The sequence below is a fragment of the Bacillus rossius genome, chromosome 14 (assembly GCF_032445375.1).
Source record: "Bacillus rossius redtenbacheri isolate Brsri chromosome 14, Brsri_v3, whole genome shotgun sequence".
Lineage (NCBI taxonomy): Eukaryota > Metazoa > Arthropoda > Insecta > Phasmatodea > Bacillidae > Bacillus > Bacillus rossius.
In genome coordinates, this window is record NC_086341.1 from 27442852 (window position 1) to 27462314 (window position 19463).

Here is a 19463-nt window from a genome sequence, read left to right on the forward strand (position 1 = left end):
CCCGGGTGATATGAGCTATATATATTTTCCGCTTGCATGGAAGGAACTAAATTCATTAAAAAGATACCAGCGAGCAGTGCTTTAAATCCTCAAGAACATGTAAAATCAAGAAAACTAATATATATGTAATCGTTGGGAGAATCAAATTTTGGTGCTATACTTGAAATTTTGTTAATGTAATAATTTGTTTGTTAAGGTGTAATATGTATTGTTTTAAATAATGTAGGGGCTCCCCCTTAACTTTGTTAATTACCAAGATCTTTATTATCATGTCGAAATAATTCTAAAACAAAACCTCTTAATGATAAACCAGGAAAACCTATAGACCAAATTATTTATATAGTGTATTTATTTATCATATACCTTCTTCTACATAACGATCCACGAACTCCCAAGTAACTAGAGTGCAGGGAGTGTAAATTTGGTCTTGTTCACCGCCTCGTGTCCCCTCTGGTAATTAACTTTAATTTTCTTAATATTTTGCCCAGCAGTTTCCAAGGTGTTTTTAATTAATTTAAAATAATATATTTTTCGGGCAAGAGGGGCGTTTCAATTTTATTAAGTCATTTCCATCGTTTTGATCTCAAGCCACCATCACTGTCTTCGCTCTTGACCGCTTTAGGTGCTTCAGCACAGTACTCAATTATGTCAGCATCACAAGCTTGATCAGGAAATTAATTTTATTACGTCGTTTCCATCGTTTTGGTCTCAAGCCACCATCATAGTCTTCGCTCTTGCATGATTTAGGTGCTTCAGCACAGTACTCATTCATGTCAGCCTTAGATTTGTCAGCACAGTCATCGATCATGTCAGCCTCAGATGTGTCACCACAATCTTCAATAATGTCAGCTTCAGATGTTTCATCACAGTCTACGGTCTTGTCAGCTGTGGTTCTCCATATTTCACATTTTCATGGAGACGACTAAATATTGATGTAAATATATTTTCATTTCTAATGAGGTTTCTACTTTCTTCGTTTTTTTTTTTTTTTTTTTTTTTTGAAATTATTGTCTTGATATATATCAGTGTTTTTAGCATTAGCTTTTTTACATTCTTCATAATCATTATTGTCGTCTAATATTCTGCCTTCGTTCCTCTTCCACGATGTTGGAGCACAGTCTTCGTTATCTTTATTCATCTTAGTTATACAGTTCTTGCAATGTCTATCCAAGTAATATCTTCAACCAAAGGATTTATGACACTGACTGCTATTATATGGTTTTTGACAAGGACCCAAATTAAACTCCTTCTCTCATGTCGTTTAGCATTCTTTCTCAAGGTAAACATCTTGCTGCAGTATCTACAGTGATGTCGTTTTGATACAGCTACAGGCAACGAATCAGGGTACATGTTAGATTCTGCGACTAATGGCAGATGCAAACTAAGAGTTTTAAATTAAAACCATTACTTAAATAGAATTTTTTAAATATTTCGTCATCGAGAGTTAAATTATCTCATGCAAAAGTACTGGTTGTAAATAGTTATGCTTTTCAACAACAGATGATGCCACGTGTTGCTGCAGGTAAATAATATTTATTTCTTTTATGCGGGTTGCGGATGTTCACTAACGATCGCAAAAGAAGGATGGCTTTGCTAGACTCCAAGGAGAAGGAAGTTTGTTCATCCAGTTAGTGTTTCTCAGATTTCTCAGGGCATATTATTATTTGACTGAATAATGATTTTTTTAAATTCCAACTGATAAAAATATTGCAAGTGGTGATTTAGTAGCAGAAATTCACTAATTAAATTTAACCCTGAATATAATGACTTGTCTCATTAAAAGTAAAACTCCTTCATGGATAGATCGGTTTCTCAGAAATAATCAGAAGCACTTGGAGAAACCATAGGAATGATCGCAAGCACACGGAAAAAACCATCAAAATATTGACAAGAATAATTAGGAGCACATGGAGAAAACCATCATAATATTGACATGGATAATCGGGAGCACACGGAGAAAACCACCACACATTTTCTTTGATAAATTACAAAAAAAAATTAAACAAAAATTACAAAATATAAAAAAACTGATTCTGCTAGCTTATGAAATTCTCATTATTGAGAAAATATAGAGTTCTAGTCCAAGCCAGAATCAGTTTTTGTATATTTTGTAATTTTTGTTTAATTTTATTAATTTTTTTTTGTAATTTATGAAAGAAAATGTGTGGTGGTTTTCTCTGTGTGCTCCCGATTATCGTTGTCAATATTTTGATGGTGTTCTCCGTGTGCTCCTAATTATTCTTGTCAATATTGTGATGGTTTTTTCCGTGTGCTTGCGATCATTCCTGTGGTTTCTCAAAGGGATTCTGGTTATTTATGAGAAACCAATCTCTCCATGAAGGAGTTTTACTTTTAATGAGTCATGTCATTATATTCAAGGTTAAATTTAATAAGTGAATTTCTGCTACTAAATCACCACTTGCAATATTTTTATCAGGTGGAATTTAAAAAAAAATCATTATTCAGTCAAATAATAATATGCCCTGAGAAATCTGAGAAACACTAACTGGATGAACAAACTTCCTTCTCCTTTGAGTCTAGCAAAGCCATCCTTCTTGTACCCCTTTCTCGGGGTACCGTTTTACAAGGAAATTAAAAGGAAGTTTATATTATAGTTTTCCTTTAGTATAGTTTATTTGAGTATTGGTGTTATCCGTACGGCGGTATTTTTGAAATATTGGTAACGTTTTTCAGCGCTAGTGTCGCCCGGGAGCACCTGGTAACAGTTAGTGAGAATATCATTAATTAATTGTGTTTATTAGTTATATTTATAATGTAGTTATATATTTGTATAAAACTATTTTAATTATTAATGCGACATAGCAAAGTTGGACAAGTGGTGATCGGGGTAAAATGAAACAAATCACGAGCACAGCGCGCATGCGCGCGAGGGAGGCAGACTTTTTCCCCTCCCTTCTTTGAAGGAAGGGAGGGGAGGCAGGCGATCAGCTGTTCTGGACGACGGGCCGGTGTGTGAGGTGGTCCGCGGAAGAGGCCTCGCAAAAAAAGACTTTTGCGAGTGTGGGGCCGGCTTGGGCAGCAGAATAACTCGTTGGTATCTGTGTGGAAGAGTAGCTGTAAAGCTCGTCAAGAAGATAGTCGCGGTACTATCGCGGTGGAACGAGGCTCCTTCCGGCTAGTATAGCCGTCAGCACCGACTGGCCTGAGGACCAGTGGGGTTTAGCGAGGATTCGCTAATCCAACGGAGACGACGAGCCGATACGTGAGTGACTTCCCTTGTGATTCCCCTTGTGCAACGGGGTTATGCTGCAAGAGATTGGTGGCAGAAATAATTACGTCAAGCCTGAGAGTGTTATTTTACGTCGGAGGTCTGTTTCTCCCCAGCCACATTTAACAACTTTATGATATGGACACGTGAAGTAAATAATTGAAACTTATGATGAAATTCAAATGGTAGAGACTCGCGTTGAACGTTTTAAGGGTACCCGTCCCCTGAACAATTGAGCATGTCGCGTAACAAGGAAGGTGTTAACTAGCTCGAACTTGGTTTATCAGAGATTTTAAATCACTATAAGGTGTCTATTGTAACTGATGTTAAGTTTAGGGGATTTTTATATTTCCTTATCATGTGCTGGGTATGAAAATATATATATATATATATATAGTATATAGCATCGGGCCCGATTTAGTTAATATGTACCGGCGAATGCTTATATTCTTTTAATGCTTGTAATAGTTTGATTTCAGAGGTTCAGATTAATAAATAATGTTTTGTCGTACTTGCCGCAAAAGTTGTGCTTTCTCAAGCAAATCCCTTTCTTTCGCTGTTTAATTTAAGCCCTGTTTTTTTTATACCCGTGTTGATTGCTGAGAGGTTTGGTGAACTGTGTGCCGTAACCTATTTTTCTGATATGTCGGATGGCGATACACTATACCAGGTAATTCCCGGCACTTGTTCGCGGTTTGCGACTCTCCCTTGGGGCTTACGGGGGCGTCATTCTTTTGCGATCGTTAGTGAACATCCGCATCCCGCATAAAAGAAATAAATATTATTTACCTGCAGCAACATGTGGCATAATCTGTTGTTGAAAAGAATAACTACTTACAACCAGTACTTTTGCATGAGATAATTTAACTCTCGCTGACGAAATATTTAAAAAATTCTATTTAAGTAATGGTTTTAATTTAAAACTCTTAGTTTGCATCTGCCATTAGTCGCAGAATCTAACAAGTATCCTGGTTCGTTGCCTGTAGCTGTATCAAAACTACATCACTGTAGATACTGCAGCAAGATGTTTACCTTGAGAAAGAATGCTAAACGACATGAGAGAAGGAGTTTAATTTGGGTCCTTGTCAAAAACCATATAATTGCAGTCAGTGTCATAAATCCTTTGGTTGAAGATATTACTTGGATATACATTGCAAGAACTGTATAACTAAGATGAATAAAGATAACGAAGACTGTGTTTCAACATCGTGGAAGAGGAACAAAGGCAGAATATTAAACGACAATAATGATTATGAAGAATGTATAAAAGCTAATGCTAAAAACACTGATATATATCAAGACAATAATTTCAAAAAAAAAAAAAAAAAAACGAAGAAAGTAGAAACCTCATTAGAAATGAAAATATATTTACATCAATATTTAGTCGTCTCCATGAAAATGTGAAATATGGAGAACCACAGCTGACAAGACCGTAGACTGTGATGAAACATCTGAAGCTGACATTATTGAAAATTGTGGTGACACATCTGAGGCTGACATGATCGATGACTGTGCTGACAAATCTAAGGCTGACATGAATGAGTACTGTGCTGAAGCACCTAAATCATGCAAGAGCGAAGACTATGATGGTGGCTTGAGACCAAAACGATGAAAACGACGTAATAAAATTAATTTCCTGATCAAGCTTGTGATGCTGACATAATTGAGTACTGTGCTGAAGCACCTAAAGCGGTCAAGAGCGAAGACAGTGATGGTGGCTTGAGATCAAAACGATGGAAATGACGTAATAAAATTGTAACGCCCCTCGTGCCCAAAAAATATATTATTTTAAATTAATTAAAAACACCTTGGAAACTGCTGGGCAAAATATTAAGAAAATTAAAGTTAATTACCAGAGGGGACACGAGGCGGTGAACACGACAAAATTTACACTCCCTGCAGTCTAGTAACTTGGGAGTTCGTGGATCGTTATGTAGAAGAAGGTATATGATAAATAAATACACTATATAAATAATTTGGTCTATAGGTTTTCCTGGTTTATCATTAAGAGGTTTTGTATTAGCATTATTTCGACATGATAATAAAGATCTTGGTAATTAACAAAGTTATTTAAAACAATAAATATTACACCTTAACAAACAAATTATTACATTAACAAAATTTCAAGTATAGCACCAAAATTTGATTCTCCCAACGATTACATATATATTAGTTTTCTTGATTTTACATGTTCTTGAGGATTTAAAGCACTGCTCGCTGGTATCTTTTTAATGAATTTAGTTCCTTCCATGCAAGCGGAAAATATATATAGCTCATATCACCCGGGTCTTCCCAGGATGACGTCGGACCGAGAGGAAAACTCTTGTAAAAGGGGAAATCAGCTGGAGGTCCCGAAGATCATGCGGGGAGCAATTTCTCTCCCCAGAAACTTGGACCCTGTCTGAAACACAAGTCAAATTCAAAACGAATTAGACCTGCTTCCAGACAGTCATAAACAGTCGGCGCGAAATGCCAACAAACGGGAATATGGGGAGGGGGAAAAAACGGATTACTCACCAAACAGGGTGTGGAAACAGGGCCTCCGAGGTGTCTCGCGCCGACATCAGGATGACGTGCACCATGAAATCGCGGATGTGCGTTAGGAAAACTAATTTTTAAAGAATAAAAAAAAATAAAAATTTTAACTACACATGACTTTTTCTAAAAACTACATCTGCCTGGCTACTGTACAAATGGGATCACACCCCTTAAGCAACTGACTACATCTTTTATGCAACCGAAAATCGCCGTTCCCACGAAAAGCCTCTTAGCGCAGAGGACGCTGAGAAGATGTGGTCAGCAGCCGAGGTCAGAGTACTGAGTCCTGGCGATGACGGTCATGGCTACTAATTAAATCGGGTGGTCGGCCCTAGGAAAAAAGAGGGGGAAGGTTCGGCTCATAGCCGAAAACATGCGAAGGAGTCCGAGGCGGTCGTGACAAGAACACAGACATGCGCACTCTCTACCGGCAAGTACAGAAGGCAACAAACAATCGACTTCTACTGGCCGCGAGAATAAACATAGTGCCTTATGGCGCTGCGATGCTGCTTTCTAGCGGCGTAAAGTGGATCTAATTGAGGCGGTGAGCTGACTTGCCACCAGGTATCACGAGAGTGTGCTCTACATGCTGGCGACCAGGCCCGCGGTTACTTTTTCTGCCGCTAGATGTGGACGTCTCTGTAAGACCAGGGAGAAAGTCCTTGAATTAACCCATCGTCTTGGCTAAGTTCACGTCAGGTCTCTGCTCCCGACTTGATTTCTCAGAACAAATGTGAGGTGACGTGAGAGGAAGGGGGGACAGAAATAGCCACTAAGGTGGGAACACAGGTCCACTGGAGACCCATTCGTGACGAGACTTGCTATTCTCAGCAGGCCTCTAAGAAGTAGCAGCTTGCAGCCCAGAAGCCACTCTATGCAATTTTGGTCATGAAGAGAAATAAAATTACAAACTCGGGACGTGACTGCAGGCGAGAGAAATTTCAACTGGGCTGCCCACGTCCACATTTGACAGCAAAAATCAGATAGGCCCCCTGGGAAAAGGGTCTTCGGTCCACTGGCACAAAGTTTAAACACGTGGTGTACAGCGGCTAACAAAGAGTAAATCACCCCCTTAACAACCAGATAAATTTAAAAAAAAAATAAGATTTTCAGAAAAAAATGTAAAATTTTAGTAAAATTAAAAAAGGTGACGTAATGCCTACTTTCCAGCACAAAATAAATTATCCTAATCAAGCTTGTGATAATCACTGGTTCGATGACGAAAGTGACCTTGTGGTTGGTGTTGAAACAGAAGACACCAGGCATAATCATTTTTATTATAAACATACAAGGAAGATGAACGTAGCAGAGGGATTGATTATACCTCATGGGAAGATCCTAACATATTGGTTGACAGGCTAAGACTTCTACATGGTTCGCTTTGTGCAGGAAACTATTGGAGCATCAAAGAAATATCCTTCATACTTAAAGAACTGAGGGAAGCTAGCTACATAAAATAATGGTTTCTATTAATTGCATGTGTATAAACTTGAAGAAAACTAAGATTTTTTAAAAATGTACTTTATCATTTCTCGAAATCTCATTTCTAAATAAATTTATAACTAAAAGGTGTAAAAAAGTCACCACTGACATCCAAAATGTTTACTAATAAAGTAATGCATGTAATCATGTCAAGTTCGATAAAAAAAAGTAATTGAAATCAGTTGGAGCATTCTAGCTGTTGGAGCATTTGAAGCATTTGGAGCTGTTGGAGCATTTGGAGCCTTTGGAGCATTTGGAGATGATGAAGCTGTTGGAGCATGTGGAGCATTTGGAGCTGTTGGAGCATTTCGAGCATATGGAGCATTTTGAGCTGTTGGAGCATTTGGAGCTGTTGGAGCATTTGGAGCATTTGGTGCATTTGGAGCCTTTGTAACATTTGGAGCTGTTGGAGCATTTGGAGCATTTGGAGCTGTTGGAGCAGTTGGAGCTTTAGAGCATTTGGAGGAGTTGGAGCTGTTGGAGCTAAGAATTAGTTTTTTTCGCGTCTATGCAGGGCTTAATGTTTATAAGATTGCTGGCTTTCGCAAGTGATCCTTTAGTAGGATAGAAATTATGTAATAAATATTATGTTTGTAAAAGTACTTGCGGTGTTTTATTTCTCGAACCTGACAATTTTCTGGTATTTAAATTAAATTTATTTTCAGCTTCGTTCATAGATCAAAGAAAGTTTCGATTCAATATGTAAAATAATGTGTGATTTTTTCGGTGAATTTTGGAATTTTTCCCGAACTAATAAGTCAATAAATCCAAATATCTAAAATGGCGGTCGTAATGGTTTAAAGGATGATGGTAATAGATGATTTTAAGTCTCTTTTATGACTTTGATAATAATTTATTATAATTATTATTTTTTCCATAAAATTATTTTTTTAATCATCCAAGGATCGAACCAAGAACAGGAATTGATATAATCACTCATTACTTTAATAAGTGAATTTTTTGTTGAATTTTGGAATTTTTTCCAGAATTTCTAGCTAAATAATTACACGATTCCAAGATGGCACCCAAATATCAAGATGGCAGGCAATTCAGTAATAATAAATGATTACTGCACTCTAGCGGGTAAAACTTAGACAAGTATGATGGTAATGTACTCTATAAGACGAGTACACGCACAAGATGGTGTCCTCCAGCAGACGAAAACAAGATGGTGGCAATGACCTCTAGCAGGTGGTAGCTCCTGGTAGCATGTACTGAACGCAAAATGGTGTTTCCATGATGGTCGTTAAGGTAAAATCAAATTTCAAGGTTCAAGGTCAAATTTCAATGTCAAGGTCAAATTTCAAGGTCAAGGTTAATTATCAATGCCAACAGTTGAGGACAAAGTTATGGTGAACATAATTTTATACTAACATGGTATCAGCACACTTTAGCAGACGATAACAAGATGGTTTTCTCCAGCGGATGAAGACAAGATGGCAGACATGTCGTCATACTAGCTGACGATATATATATACCTTGCTATTGGTGGCGGAGATCAATCTGTAGGTGGTTTCTGTGGAGGAAGGATCTGTTTTTTTTTGTTCTAATAGTTTCGAATCAAGGACAGGAATCGAACTAATTAATCAGTATTCTAATAAGTAATTTTTTTTCTCGAATCTCCAGCATTAAAATTATGTATTTTCAAGATGGCGACCGTAACGAAAATTGCAACGGTGTTTTTTAAGATTTTTATTATTTAATTCGATTGATTAATTTTTTAATGATTTTTAATATTTTTCCCGTTTTTATAACAAAACCATTACGGATATTCAATATTGTGACCGTAACGATAATTGTTACAGTTACGTCTTAATACAGGTGGTGCTATTATTACTTCAAATCAAAAAAATTACAAATCCGAATATGCATGTTATTTTTATATATACCTTATTTTATTCTCAGTTTGGTAAATGTCTCGATGGCCGTGCGGTTAAAGGCGTATGTTGTTCAACCTAGAGATCAGAGCTGCAATGGTTCGAATCACAGCGCTTCCAATGTATTTTGTTAAAAAATTTAAATTTAATATGTCGATAAGGACCATAATAGCTATGGTAGGTAATGGAACATCGACCTTATGTGATGAATCAGAGCGATGCTGGCGCTCTCTATGAACAAACAGCAGAAATAAAGTCCTTGGTATCCAAGATGGTGACCTCCAGAAGAACAAAAAAAAAAAAAAAAAGAGCTAGGCTGGCGCTCTCTAGGAACAAACAGCAGAAACAAAGTCAACGGTATTCAAGATGGCGGCCTACAGAAGAACAAAAAAAATCAAGAGCGTTGCTGGCGCTATCTAGGAACAAAGAACAGAAACAAAGTCGACGGCATCCAAGATGGCGGCCTCCAGTGGAACAGAAAAATTCAATATGGCGGTCATGAAGAAAATTTCATCATAATGAGTGGGGCGTTCTATTTAAATATGGCGGATCCAAGATGGCAAAAAAAAAGATTTAGGTCGTTGAAACCGTAGTCTTTATTCCTAGATGTCTAAAAATTGTAACGATCGTAAACGCTGAATTTTTTTTTTACATAGAATGTAAAGTATTTCCCCAGTATATAACATTATTTTTTCAAACGTTTTCTTTTACTGTAAGTTCTCACATGCTCTGTGGTTTTTAAATAAAATAGTTTGACTCAAAGTTTTTTGTCCTAAAGTCATTTGTCCTAACTTGGTTTTTCATAATGTCGTTTGTCCTAAAATCATTTGTCCTAAAAGTCGTTTGTCCTAAAGTCGTTTGTCCTAAAGTCGTTTGTCCTAATGTCGTTTGTCCTAATGTCGTTTGTCCTAAAGTCGTTTGTCCTAATGTCGTTTGTCCTAAAGTCGTTTATCCTAATGTCGTTTGTCCTAAAGTCGTTTGTTCTAATGTCGTTTGTCCTAAAGTCGTTTGTCCTAAAACTCAGAGTAAGGATTTATCGATACTGGAACCGTCGTTTGTCCTAAAAGTCGTTTGTCCTAAAGTCGTTTGTCCTAAAGTCGTTTGTCCTAATGTCGTTTGTCCTAAAGTCGTTTGTCCTAAAACTCAGAGTAAAAATATTTTGAAGCTGTTCCGTCGTTTGTCCTAAAATTCGTTTGTCCTAAAGTCGTTTGTCCTAACGTCGTTTGTCCTAAAGTCGTTTGTCCTAATTTTTAGGACAAACGAAATTAGGATAAACGCTTTAGGACAAACTATTTTAGGACAAACGACGTGTACCCGTTATAACTTGATGTAGGCTTTTGGACATACGCCATTGCTTAGCACTGGCGTATGTCCAAAAGCCTACATCAAGTCATGCACTCCCATTGCACAAATCTTTCAAAGATAATACCACAAGTTATAAGCGGCTGCCTCTGATGTCATGAAAACCCACATAAAATAAATATTTGTGCAAAATCAACCCTCCAACAAAAGGTAAGGATATCACAGCGAAAACCCAAATAAAATAAATATTTGTGCAAAATCAACCCTCCAACAAAAGGTAAGGATATCGCAGCATAAAAGTGAATGGTCAAAAACTTCAAGTTTGTATTTCGGGATGTAATCTTACCTTCTCCCTATCGCTGAGCCTGAGGAACCTCTCCTTCTCAGACTCTTCCTCGCGTCTCTTATCTTCTTCTTGCTTCCTGAGTTTGTCCTTCTCCCGTTTTACTTTCCTCATTTCTCTCCGTTTCTCCGCCATCTTTTGTTCTAGTTCATCTGACAGGGGGCTGGATATCTGAGACTAAAATTTAAAAAATTACAAAATTTATTTGCTAACAACTGTGGTACTATTCTGAGAGCCAGTTAGTATTAACATGAGAAGTAAAACTAAAAAATCAACACTAATTCTGCATCTACCTGGATCACCACCAAATGGTGGAAAAAAATTCAGATAAATTTTATGTAGTTCAAAACTGTTCAAACTACTCCAGTCAGATGATGTCTTTGATAATCCCACAGCTGCCAAAAGAAATAACAAACAACAAATGAAAACAAATTTGCTGCTCACCAAGTGTAGTCAAAATGACCTTCATACGGCACACAATGCAATCAGGATTTTTTTCTGTTTACAAATTAAACTATGAGATGTTTCATAATAAATTACTAATAATTTTAACACATGTTTAGAAGCATTGTTCTAAAAGTGATGTCTTATAACCAAAACATATATTAAAACAGAATCAATCTCAAAATGTGTTAAACATGATAGCAAATATGTCCTGCATGCCATTTTCCTTCAAAAGTGTTTTACTGACTATTTGTCAATGAGATGATTTTTAGCAAAACCCGCTAAATCCAAAAATTATCGAAAATGAGTTTATAGTATCTATGGATTCGTCTTTTCATTGGCTTCATAATGGTGTGAAGAACGAGTGTGAAACCACGCTAAAACCCATCAAAATATTGAAGAGAAAAGTGAGGTCAGTTGCAAAACCTGTTAAGTGACTCATGACAACAGATACAAAACCTGTTAAAAACAATAACTGGAAATGTCAATAGCCGCTATATCCATGACCACCATGATAACCAGAACATGTTTCCATTTGCAATACCTGTTATAACCAGGGTGGTTCCTTGTACATGCACATTAAATTGTATATAAAATGATGCAGGAGAATCCCTTTATAACGAGCACGGTAATAGCGAGAACACGGCTATAACGAGGTATTTTTGAGGAATTTACGGCGTGAACGCGTGAAGCGCGCTTTGGTTATTTGTCTGCTTTATCTCCACCCCTCTCGTTCGCCCCTAGACATCTTGCCATTGACAACTGTCACATTCTTCAGCCTTGCAGTCGTCACCTAAGTGCATGGCTTTAAAAATAGAATCCCGTCCTTTATTTTATCAAACTTCCGTTAGTTATCTGTTCATTAATATTATTCTATTCCTGTGAACTCAGTATAATAAATGCTAAACGTGCTGGGGATATGTGCGTGTGTAAGAGCCCGTCTACAATAGTCCGAACCTGTGCGTGGTCCATGTCCTTATCCGAATGTGAGTGACGTCACATTGTCTCACCGAAAACTGCCCTGTCCACAATTGCGATGTCCGATGTCCGAATGTATTGATTTCTAAAGTTGTTACCAGAGCACACCAAATGTGCTAAACCAAATGTTTTTGTTTATTGTATTGATGCTTTGTAGTTTGAGATTGAACTTACGAAAGTTATGTAAGTTATAAGTGACTTACAACACCTTCCATTTCCTTCAATAACAAAAACAAACACCACGTTTTCAAACGGGAACCGGAAATTCAAATATCGTGAGTGTTCTGTTCTTTTTCTGTGTCCGAAGTACACAGGTTAGGACAAAAAGTTCAAATTTACCAATGTCTTCGGACCAGGTAGGTTCGGACCTTTGCCCACTTGACGCATGACGTCAGAGGGTCACGTGGACCAATCAGAGACGAGTGTCCTTCGGACACAGTTTAGGACATTGCTATTGTAGACGGGCCTTAATGCAACCGCTAGGCTACAAAGAATGCAGTCCCTTTGTTTCGTTTCTGACTACGTCGCTACAAGATAAGCCGGCTATCATCCAAACACCCATACTCAGGACGTGCCTGCGACTCACAGTCACAGCATCACTGGCTGGCTTCAAGGCCAAGGTATGCCCGACTCGAATAAACCAAGCCTTTGAATATACATATACTTGTACGCATTTCTTATTATTTAGAAAATAGACAAAAATCTATTTTTTCCCGCCATTAAACATAACAATGTGCACTTTTTTTAAAATACAAATGCTCTTATTAATTTTTGGGACATTTTCATTAACGAATAATAACATTGTTAATAACTATGTTAGGACAAAAAAGTCTGAGCCATCTTTATACTTGTTGCTAATTGATCGTGCTAATAATACACAAATATTTATAAACTTGTTTGGAATTATTTCAGTCGTGACACGTTTACAAACACGTCACGTTATTTATTTTACTATCTGACAAATAGTAGGCACTACAGTATTTATTTCCGAATCGCTCGGACAGTTTTCTTGTAACTTTTGTTTTGGTCAGTTGTTGGGGTATCTGTCCGGGAAGGGGGTGGTGATGGTTTGAGTTTAATCCCAAATTTATTTTCTAAAAAAGTTTGCAGGTTTCTTTAAATGAAAAAAAGTATAGTTTTCCAGTGACTATTTCGTTTGAGGCGTACGTAGCAAACCGTATGTATTCGGTATTGAGTAACGGGTGTGCCGTCTAGTAACAAGTAACGAAACGTTACACACGGCTGCATCTCGTTACTCACATTTTTCGTATGTTTTGCATGCGCGCGCATATTCGATGAATTTACTTTACAAAGAACTATGTTTGTTTATTAAGTAAAGTATAATTTGGAAATTCGTCGCCCAAGTTTTTTACTGTTTATTAAAGCTATTGTGTGTGTAGACAAAGTTTGAGATTGGAACAGAAACAATGTAAGAAAGTATTTTTTACAAATTAGAAATATGTATGTTTTTGTTTTTTATTATCATGTATTTTCACGTTTTTTTTTTGTTCTTATCTTATGTCGCGTGTTGGCTCCTCTGGCTCTTCCAGAGAGGCCTAAAGCGTCAATCCTTAGTTTCCTGCCTGGGTGAGTAGGGAGTGGCCCGTTTGGGCGCCACTAATTGTCGCGAGGTGAGGGTTGCTTCTTGCTGGAGCGAGTCCCCTCCCTGCGTCCAATCTTTACTGTGCTGCCTGAATAAGAAGGGATCGGCCTGACTGGCGCGAGTAACTTCTGGCTGGAGGTTCCTAAGAGGGGTAGGTAGGATTCTCCCCCACCTTGGGATGCCCTGAAAGTGGCTCTCAGTGTCCCTCGTCTGATGCCCACTTACTTGCTGCGGTCTCCCTTTCCCTGCAGTAGTAGGGCTGACCTGCTTGCTGGCTGGCTGGTGGGCGGCTGGCTGGCTGGCTGGCTGGCTGGTTGGCTGGCGGACTGGCTGGCAGTCGGGCGGCTGGCTGGCGGACTGGCTGGCTGGCTGGCTGGTTGGATAGGTCCCCGAGGTTCTCCCTCACCCCGAAAGAACACTCTCCGATATGCGGTACGAGTTTTATTTCACACACTCGCGGTTGGTACCGACAGCCTCCCGATACACACTGGCTCGCGGACTCGGTTGTCGGTCTTCGGCTCTTGGCTGGCAGGCTCGGCTGCCGGTGAAGGCGCGGTGAGCGGTTGATGGCGCGGTGAGCGAGGCTCGGCAGCCAGTGGTGCCTCGAGGGCACCGACTCTTCCTGGCCCAAGGGCCGACCTTATATACTGCTCCTGAGGGCCAGGGCGTAACGTAGGAAGGGCCGAGGGTTCCAAGAATCACGGGCGCTTCCAGGAATTCCAGCCGGCCTACGTGACTTGGACGGACCTCGGCTTGGAGGGTGAGGGGAAGGCGGGAGGAGGCATTTTTTTTTTTTTTTTTCCTAACCTAAGTTAAAACTAAGTGTGTAAGGGAGGGGTCTAGGTAGGGAAGACTCTAAGTGCGTCTCAGGGCAAGCCCTATACGCTCTAAACATGCAGGTTTTTAACCATGCAGAAAAGGTCACGTGCATCATGTGCTAGGAGGGGATTGGCCAGCCATGGCAGACGTTTTCGCCATGACTAACTCCCCTCACTCTTAATTCTAGACTAAAACTAGATAAGTTGGGCCCAGGTAAAACCTCCATAGACAGAGGGAAAACCCTGGGCACATACATGCGGGATGCAAAGGTCATGCATTATTACAAGCAGGTGGATTACAGGAATAGAAGGATGGTCCTGGAAGAAGAGTGGGGCGTGGTAGAAGTTCTACTATGCAAGGGCGGCTGGGCAGGCGGAGGTGGGTGAGGAGGGGGAGGCTGCGCGCGCACCCGCTCGGCCTGGCGAGAGAGGGGTAGGCGAGGGGTGGCGGCCAGTAGGCGGTGCTGGGTGAGGAGGGGGAAGCTAAGCGCGCACTCAGCTGGCCTGGCGAGAGAGGGGTAGGCGAGGGGTGGCGGCCGGTAGGAGTGTGCGCGCGCACTTGCCTGGTTACCATGGCAACCAAGGACGCGGCGTGGTTGCCCTGGCAACGGTGACGCGGTGGTGGACGGATGGTGACAGCTATCGCGGCCGTCAGTGGCGACGGCGCGCACACGTGTTTAGGAAGGAAGGGGCTGACGGCTTCGTGATTATAGACGTGCGCGGCACGTCGCACGTCACTTAAAAGAGATAATATAAAAAAGCAGCTATAATGAGATTTAATTGTTTCTTGGTTAACAAAAACTGTTAATTATCAAATATTGTATATTGTGTATATTCTATTTATTATTATTTACGCGACGTCATACTGTACGCGTACGCAATACGACTCTATTCGTTGCTGCAACATAACATAGCATAGCATGTTATGCGGTATCAGAAGTAACGAGTAACGTAATGATACGATAGTAACGAGTACTAATTGTTATAGTAACGAATACATACAGGTACACTTTTTTTCCTTACTTTTTCACCTCTAGTTGCCGCACTCCTGCTTTTTTGTAAGGAATTAAATAGTCGCGCTACACTAGCGCTGCCTGTTAGCAACATCCCGAACCAACATGGCCGCCAGCAGACAGCCCGCGTCGACAATAGATAGCAGGACAATGCTGCGTCGGCCGCGGGCCAAGTCGAGTAATTGATTGCGGGCTGAGATGCTATTCTTACGTGGCATGGTAGAGTATTCTGGTTATTTTGACGCAATCGGTGATCACATCCGTACTTGTGGGGTATCGTTTTAAAGAGAATTCCCACATCTGCTCACAGAAATTAAGATTTCGTTAATATAACATCTTATTTTCCAATTACACAGGTTTAAACACCATTTTTATGCTATTTTCGGTTAATTTTTATTTTTTTGGGGGCCAAAATCTGTCCAATTCGGTTATAGCGAGGACACGGTTATAGTGAGGAAAAACCCGGAACCGTGACTCCTCGCTATAATGGGACTCTAGTGTATTTCACATCATTTTGTTGGCTATTGCTTTGTAGTTGGTAATGATAAACAACATTCTATGAAACAGCTGTTCAACAAAATTTTTGGAGCCAAAATCTTAATGTAATCTGTGAGTTGTGAGACGAGAGACGATTGTGTTAGGGGTTGGTTTATGTTACGAGTAGGCACATTTTGCTAAATTGTAATAATGGATGGCGAAGAAGAGATTGCATCTGCATGTCCTGGTGACAATGTAGCAGAGACTCCTGCACACAAATCAAGAAAACGAAAACGTAGGCCGGAGACCTGGAAACGAAATGTTGCAAAGAAGGCTAGGTAAGTTAGAAGGTGATTTAATATCAGCCTAATATTTGCCATAATTTTATGTCCTGCATGTAGTATGGTGGCTAATTTTTGTTACGACAAATATAGACATTGAAAATAAGTATAGGCAATACATATAATTCTGCACAGCAATGGGTATGTTTTCTTTTCAGACATCGTCCAAAGGGATTTCCTGTTATGCCTTCCTGCGGATGAAGGGACGTTTTCAGTGTCATCAGCTGTGAATGCAGGACGTACGAAGAATCCACCAAAAGTACTATGCAAATCCAGATCTGGAATCCAAGAAAACTTACATCCTGCAGCATGTGACCGTCTCGTCAGCCAAAAGAAGTCGTGTACCAGAAGGACAATCAAGATGACAAGTAAGCACATGTTATACATAGAGGCAAGATTTTGTGGTGTTATTTTAAGACAAATTTCGGTGTAAAGAAATAAATATTTCGGTGTTATATGGTTTTATTTTTTTGCTGAAAATACCCATGGCAAAATTTTCTTGCTTTTCTGTACGACATGCAAATTTATTAAAACAAATATTAATAATTTTAATTAAATCATGAGGTTTTATTGTTTAAGTTCATTTGCAAATTCATAGATAATTAAGTTCATTTGCAAATTCATAAATTCAAATTTTTAAATAACTACTAAACATTTCACGACTTAATTACAATCACATACACTACAAAATTACACAATTAAGCACTTCCAAAGTTACTATTAAGACGGTTTTATTGAAATGCTATCATAGTTAAATTTTCCGCATTTTCTGGAGTGAGACGTTGTCTTCTGTCACTAACTACCAGTGAGTACCTGGAAAATGAACGTTCTGCATCAACATTTGATGTTGGGAACCAGATTGCCCTTAAACTGGCTTGAGCAAATTCACTGTAGTCCCCTTTAAGGGAGCAAAGTACCTTTTCAACATCAATTTGGCTTGTTTCTGGCAGTGAAAGTTCATCCTCAATTATTTTTTTGAAAGCAACATAGCCATGTATGAATAAATCAATGGGAAGATGGGAAACAGAAGGCAAGTTATGCAGAGACTTCTGTAGGTTTGCATCTTCTATGCTATCCTTTACTGCCGTCTTAATGTCTTCTCGTTTTTTATCTGCTACTACTGGTATGTATCTTTTGCGAAGCCAGTCGGCGGTTGGGAGATCACCACCACCCTTCACAAACTCCTTGAACCACTCCCTTAGTTTTGGATGATCCAGCTTTTCCACTGGCACGTTGGCAGATACAAAAGCGTCTGTCGTTTTTAATAAAAACTCTTCTTTGTCGTCCTTTACCTTTTTCGCTAAGTTTTCGCATTCTACTATGGAAACTTGTCGTTTAACAGATGAGTTTTGCCTCAAACGCTTATGTTTCTCACTCGCGACATGTTTCACAAGCGTATCGCGTCTCTCGTAGTCTAGCCTGCAGTTACGGAACTTACACATTAAAATTTTATCACTGAAATAAAATCCTTCCCTGGAAAATTCTTTCGATCGGTCACTGGCAGAAACCTTCGTTTTAGGCATTATCAAAAAATTTTAATCTCATTGGAAGAATTTAACCTGTTAATACGCAAAAATTTGCCATGCTGGAAAGATCAAAACAATGGAGAATAGATGCAAATACAAACGCATACCGAATACCAACGTGAAAATTAATACCGACATAAACATCTACTATTTATTATTTACAATCGTTACGTTAAGCAGGGTTAATTTTATTTTCGTACCCTACGTACTTTATTTTAAATGAACAGTAAAAGCAATGCGCTTTAGTGTGATATTTTATTTTAATGATTAAAAACGTAATCTTAGAAAAACATATTTTGGACGTTTGTTATTTTTGTATTTACAGAAAGTGAACGGCGGCCATTGTATCATAGTTATCAACATCTTAAATTATTATGGTACACAAGATTACAGTTTAAAGAAAAAATTACGTTAATTCCGAGACTTCATTTTAAAATCTATAATGAATCACAGTCGCATATAATATATATGGCTGCTAGTTACTGTCAGAAATATTTGATTGTGCTGAAGATAGTGAATTGTCCTTACAGAATGGAAAAAAAAAACGTAAATAATCAGGATAGACAAAATTTCGTAATATAGCGCGGATTTCGCACATTTTCCTTTTTATTTCGTGTTTTCAAGCGGTTTTAAGTGTTATTTCGTTTTATCGCGCATTACCATATAATCGTGCCTCTAGTTATACATTACCAGGGCAATGGAAAGGCATTATTAAACATGTAAAAGTGTGTAGAAAAGCATTTTTAAGTGTTTTAAATGAGAGTTGTGATCGTATCCAAAGACTGTGTAAGAAATATCTTCACCTCAGTGTTACTTCTCCTGAAACTCGTGGAGGAGCCCGCCAGGTCGAAAAGTATGAACTGAAAAGGACTGCAGTGAAAGATTTCATAAAAACATTTCAGCCAATACAGTCCCATTATTGCAGGGGGAAAAACACTGTGCATCAGTACTTTAGTAGCCAGTTAAATGTGAAAAAAATGTGGGAAATGTAGAATGTACCTCCAGAAACACACAGAAGAAAACCTGCGAGTTGAATACGAGTTTTTTCAAACTGTTTTAAATGAGAATTTCAATATAAGCTTTGATGCCCCATACACCAATAAATGTTCCACATGCTTGAGTCTCGAGAACAAAATAAACGATGAAAAGGACCAGGCAGCAAAACACACTCTTCAAATTGAGTTATTGGCACACAAAAAAAGGGCAGATACTTTTTATCAACACCTCCGGGAGAAAACCGATGGTGATTTGGTCCTCACTTACGATTATCAGAAGAATTTATTGCTGCCTAAACTTCCTGACCAAGCGGCATATTACAAAAGACAAATGTATCTCTTTAATTTTACTATCTGCGAGGGTGTTTCAACCACTTCTCAAAACACGACAAACACATATTTTTATGTGTGGACAGAAGATGCTTATGCGAAAGGTTTGAAAGAAATAGCATCAGCATTACATCACAGGCTTAAAAACCTGGATCTTGATGAGGTCA

The 19463-nt window shown here is 38.8% G+C and overlaps 1 protein-coding gene across 5 annotated transcripts in view; it reads right to left on the reverse strand.

Moving 5' to 3' along the window:
* LOC134538745 (tRNA endonuclease ANKZF1-like) overlaps positions 1 to 19463 on the reverse strand; it is a 109191-nt gene that overhangs the window by 13442 nt on the left and 76286 nt on the right. For 4 of the 5 annotated variants that reach the window (XM_063380219.1, XM_063380218.1, XM_063380216.1 and 1 more), the window contains one exon: positions 10775 to 10948. The exons of the other annotated variant lie outside the window; for it this stretch is intronic. In XM_063380219.1, the coding sequence (XP_063236289.1) occupies positions 10775 to 10948 (174 nt within the window). The remainder of the gene's footprint in view (positions 1 to 10774; positions 10949 to 19463) is intronic. 5 annotated transcript variants of the gene reach the window in all.